The sequence below is a fragment of the Temnothorax curvispinosus genome, unplaced genomic scaffold (assembly GCF_003070985.1).
Source record: "Temnothorax curvispinosus isolate PA1 unplaced genomic scaffold, ASM307098v1 QBEX01001191.1, whole genome shotgun sequence".
Lineage (NCBI taxonomy): Eukaryota > Metazoa > Arthropoda > Insecta > Hymenoptera > Formicidae > Temnothorax > Temnothorax curvispinosus.
The window spans coordinates 1-5,076 of NW_020210971.1; the positions used below are offsets into that span (position 1 = coordinate 1).

General features: G+C 31.0%; 1 protein-coding gene across 1 annotated transcript; it reads left to right on the forward strand.

The window, feature by feature from the left end:
• Nucleotides 1-4,017: 4,017 nt before the first annotated feature.
• On the forward strand, nucleotides 4,018-4,942 carry LOC112461164 (the record flags this gene model as incomplete). Its single annotated transcript, XM_025026312.1, has 1 exon — nucleotides 4,018-4,942. A coding segment is annotated over exon 1 (925 nt), but the record flags the coding sequence as incomplete, so codon positions are not given.
• Nucleotides 4,943-5,076: the final 134 nt, after the last annotated feature.

Sequence of the window (5,076 nt, forward strand, 5' to 3'; positions counted from 1 at the left end):
TGTAATTTACTTTATTTGTTGAGTAAGCGATTTAAAGACAAATATATATTCTATAGATTTAAATGCATTGACAACAGACTCTAGTATAATATTAATTTACCTTCTCAAAGCAGCGTGTTTGATTCCAAAGTAAAGTGTTACTGGTAACTTGAAAGACTTGCTGTGATAGTGTCGAACGGATATTACGTGATTTCAGCCGCTGTGACATTCGCAATAGCTCTACGATAAAATACGATGAAATAAAACAAATCTTAAAGCAAGTGTTGAAAGTGACTTGTCCCCTGTCAAAATACAACCTTCCACCTGTCTTAGCAATCTTCTCACTCTTTCACAACGCCCGGGTGTTGCATATTTCATTGAATCCGTTTTCAATGCACTGACAAAGATTATTAATGTTGTCAACAGGCCACGAAAATTTATTTTAGATGTTCCCAAAAACATGAGAATACCAGGAAACCACTGATGAATCATTCTTCGCGTGTCTCTTAAACATGACTGTAACGATGCATTTTGTGGACATACATTTATATGAACTCTTTTGGTTATTTTGATAAGTAGAATACATCCCTGCAGTAGCGGCTCATGTGTTACACTCTGTATATATTATCGACACAAACACATTTTTTGTGTATGTTTCTCTGTACTGCTTCTTTTAAAAATTTATAATTAGGAAGGAAATTAAAATTTAACTTTAATCTATTTTATTTAAGTGGTCTTTTATTTTTATTTTGTTAAATCGATTGTAAAAATTGGGCAAGTTTTTATATGTTTATCTATTTTTGTGCCAGTTAGTTTACTCTTACCGACATTTTTATACTGATAACTGCTATTCCTTGTGCTACGCGATTTACTGTTTATGTCTGATAATTGTGATTGCAAAAAATCACGAATACTCATATAGTAGCCATCAAGATAAACATTTACGCATTCTTTCTCTAGGTTGACATGATGACAGAATAATAACGCATTTTTATAAAACTAACGCGACATCTTTTATGTGCATTATTCTTGTAAGTATTATTTAACATACCCAGTAGAATCATCGTTATCGTACAACCGTTTTTAATTATTATATTTCCAAAACGTTCACATTACCTCGTCCATTGCTTGAACTAATCAATTTAAAAAAAAAAAACAGGGAAATTCTTGAATTTCAAATATAAAAACTGTAAGAAAAATAATATTATGATAAGTACTATAATTGTTTATACCATTAAAACTGTATGCTATGCTATACTTTGAAGCACAATGTATGCCATAATAATCAAATTAAGATTTTGAATCGTTAAATGGTATAACATTTATCGGTGCACAAAGTATAATTTATTCGCAAGATGATGCTGCACGATTATATAATCAATTTAATAGAAGTCATGTTTACATTATTTGAATATCGTGTACCATGAACTTCGGGGGTTCCTAGGAAGATTATTCAGATAAAAAGAAAATACTGAGATAGCTAGCATGAAGAAAGAAAAGAATCCTAAATAAATAAATGTATTCGCGTTAGATACGCCGCTCAGACACTGCAATAGAACAAGATCGTAGTTTTAAGCAACTTTGTTAGAAGTATCTGTGCACCTCCATGAGACTGTCACTTATTAATTTCTTAATTAATAATGGTGATTACTCTTTTTAATTTGTATTACGTAGTTTTATCATCTCTTAAAGGGTAGGTATTTGATTTAATACAATACAATTAAATACCATTGGCTTTAAAAAACGAGGAAAACAGTTTATTTTTAACAAAAATCACTCGCATTTGATGAATTTACATTTGATCTGTTTAAAAAATGATATATCTTTTCTTAGTGGCTTAATTATCCCTTAGTGGTGTTGCGCGCCGATAATAATTTCTTCGTTTTAATTGCTTGTTGTACGTGCTTATAATGAACACTTCCGGCTACACCGCTTCATATAAAATTTTTTTAATAGAAGATATTTTAAATAGAATAGTTGCACGATTCTATTTAGACTACGTAATCTATACGCGAATACCTCGACGCGACGATGGATGGTGTGAGTATATATATAGTTGAGGGCTGTTCACACATTGAGCACCGATGTAACAGCACATTGATAGACTATACATATATACCTTGTGTTTGCGAATCACGCAATCTTTCTCTCGGCTCGGCGCTTGTCAAAAGTGATCCGAGGTATTTGGGCGTAATGATCGGCGGTACTACAGGTGCTACTGGTAATCATTAGCACTTTGCCGATGTAGGGAACCGCAATTAACTGCGAAAGTCATATTATTTGGAATATGGCGTAACTGATGTCATGCATGCGATTTGGAAGCTGTGGGTGTCAACCACGAGAAATGCGCGACTACTGCACCTGGTGATAGTAAATAAGATGCTTATATATACGCTTGGTAAGTGCTTGGTGTGCAAGAAATTAAACTTAACCGATATCATTAAATCTACAAAACAATTTACTTTTGATGATAATGATTTTACTCAGGCGGCGTCATATAATCTTATTTTTCAAACATTTGCAAAATTAACTCTCTTATAAGTAAATTCGTAAATTGCATTCCTAAATCCTAAATTGTTTGTAAATTTTTAGAGATCAAAACCAATCTACTCCATGTTACACGTTACACGTTTTAATTGAAATGGATATTATAATTCGGATTTATACACAGGAAAAAAAGAATTTTTTGATTTAAAAATATCTTTAGTTTTAACGTGGAAATCTTGAAATGAGATTATATTGCATTAAACGAAGAAAATTTGCTTAAATAAAGTCATTATATATATAGTTTCAACCAAAAAAAGAAATGTTTAAATAAAAAGTTGAAATTTTTACATGAAGATGTAGATTGTTTCATATATACGCAAGATTATTGTAATTTTCTTAAAAGAATTTTAACTTTTTATTTCAACATTTTTTTTTGGTTGAATTATGTAATGACTTCATTCACTCAAGTTCTCTTCGTTTAGCGCAATATGTAATTTTATTTTAAGATTTCCACATTAAAACTAAAAATTATTTTAATTCAAGAATATTTTTTTCCTCTGTGTATGAGATATTATACACAGTGTAACATAAATGTAAGCCGCTACTTCAGGGGTGTATTCTATTCGTAAAAAATAAGTGAAAATAAGCAAAAAAGGTCATACAAACGTATGTATATGTGTATATAAATACGTTTATATATACATGTAATGTCCCGATTCCAGAAACAGTTAATTTTAACAAATACAATAATTTTTTAATATTAACACAAAAAGCTATATTAACAAGTAAGTTAATTTGTAAATCTAATCTTATTATTATAATTTCCTCTAGTTATTATTTATAATTGGAATATTACATCTTTATTATAAATTTTTAGAATTTGTAATAAAAAGGATGTTTATTCCAATGAGCTCTTTCAAAAGATCATTCGACAAATAAATAAATAAGTCCGACACTTTCGGTTATTGGGTGAAATCTTATACCTCTTTGTGTGGAAAACTTGTTTGTATCCAACGTCTGGCAATTCGATGCCTTATAGGAGAACGCGCTAGGGACCCTAGATAAAGAGAAATGTTATCCCTATAAAATATAACTTTCAATTGGTTATCGGAGGTATAAATCCCCTCCGACTTCTATTCATAGCACGTGTATACATGGAAATCCTTCATCCAGGATTAGAGAACGTTTGCAAGTCGGAACACAAATTTATAAATTCATACTGGAAATTATCTTTATATCAATATCGAGCATTAATGTTCCCGTTCCTCAGACAAGTAATGGAAGAAAGACGCGCAATTCATCAATTCGGTAACGCATATAAATAATTTATTTAGATGTTCATGTAATAATTTTTTATCATTAATTTTTACTGTTAAACTTATCGTACTGTTTATATTTTATACAGAAACGATATCGGCCGAATCCGCTACAAGTATGAATATTAGTACGAAATTTTTGGAAGTTCTGAAATTGTCGTTTAAAATAAAGTACATGGATGAAGACACTGCACCTGCTAAGAAGAGAAAAAAAATCGAAGCGATAGAAAAGAGAATGAATGCATTATTTAATAATGTAAACGATGTTTTCACGGGTATTGATGATATTATTGCTTTAGCGACAGCTTATTACAACATAGGCTTACAATATGTTTACCCTAAACATGACGATTCGAAAAGCGCTTACAGATATTTTTCAACATGTATGAAACTGTTAGAAGGAAAGGAGTCAGACTATAAAACTATATTACTACATATAGGTGTACTTAACGAAATAAATTCAGTTTATGAAAAACTGTTCTCAAAGGAGCATACTTATTGGTTGAATAAAGCGGTAGAAGAATATTTAATATACACAACGAAGGATAATTATCGTGATCCCATCCACATCGCAAGTCTTGTTGATATTAAAGAAAGAGAATCAGATCCTAGGACTATCTTGGACACTTTGCATCATAAAACTTTACAGGAATTAGGAGATAGATATCGTACAAGACCGAAAGATAAGCACTTATTTGTAGGATGCATGAATACCTTGATAAACAACCGAGTGAGGTACATGGTAGTTAACAAAAGAAAATTTGATGACAAATGTTTTGATATGGCTTTAACTATATTCGATCTGTCGAAATACTTCTTAGCAAACAGTCATTTTGCTATAGCTAAAAGTTACATTACTATGGCAGATTGTGTAATACACAAATTTGTTGAAGATAGATTGAAAACAGCAGAAAAAAAAGGGACAAGTAGTTATCAACTGCCTAAAAATTATATGGATGCTCGTGCCGTTAGAGATATATCTTGGGGTTTCTATGGAGTTTCTCTTTTACGTTTCCGGATGGAAAAAGTCTCACAAAATAAGGAAAGCAAATCTGAGATAGAAGATCTTATATTAAAAGTAGAAACAAAATCTGAGGTGCCAGATTTATTGTTTTCTGTCTTAGAAGAACAACGTATAACCATTGAGATTGCAGAAACATGTATATTAAATCTTGCTGATGCCAAATCGATTTCTAAAAAAACCTCGAAACTACTTGATACAGCGAGGGAATATTTTACTGCAGACTCTAACATTAAAATGTATGCAATGATAACACTTAAAATTTCGGATGCA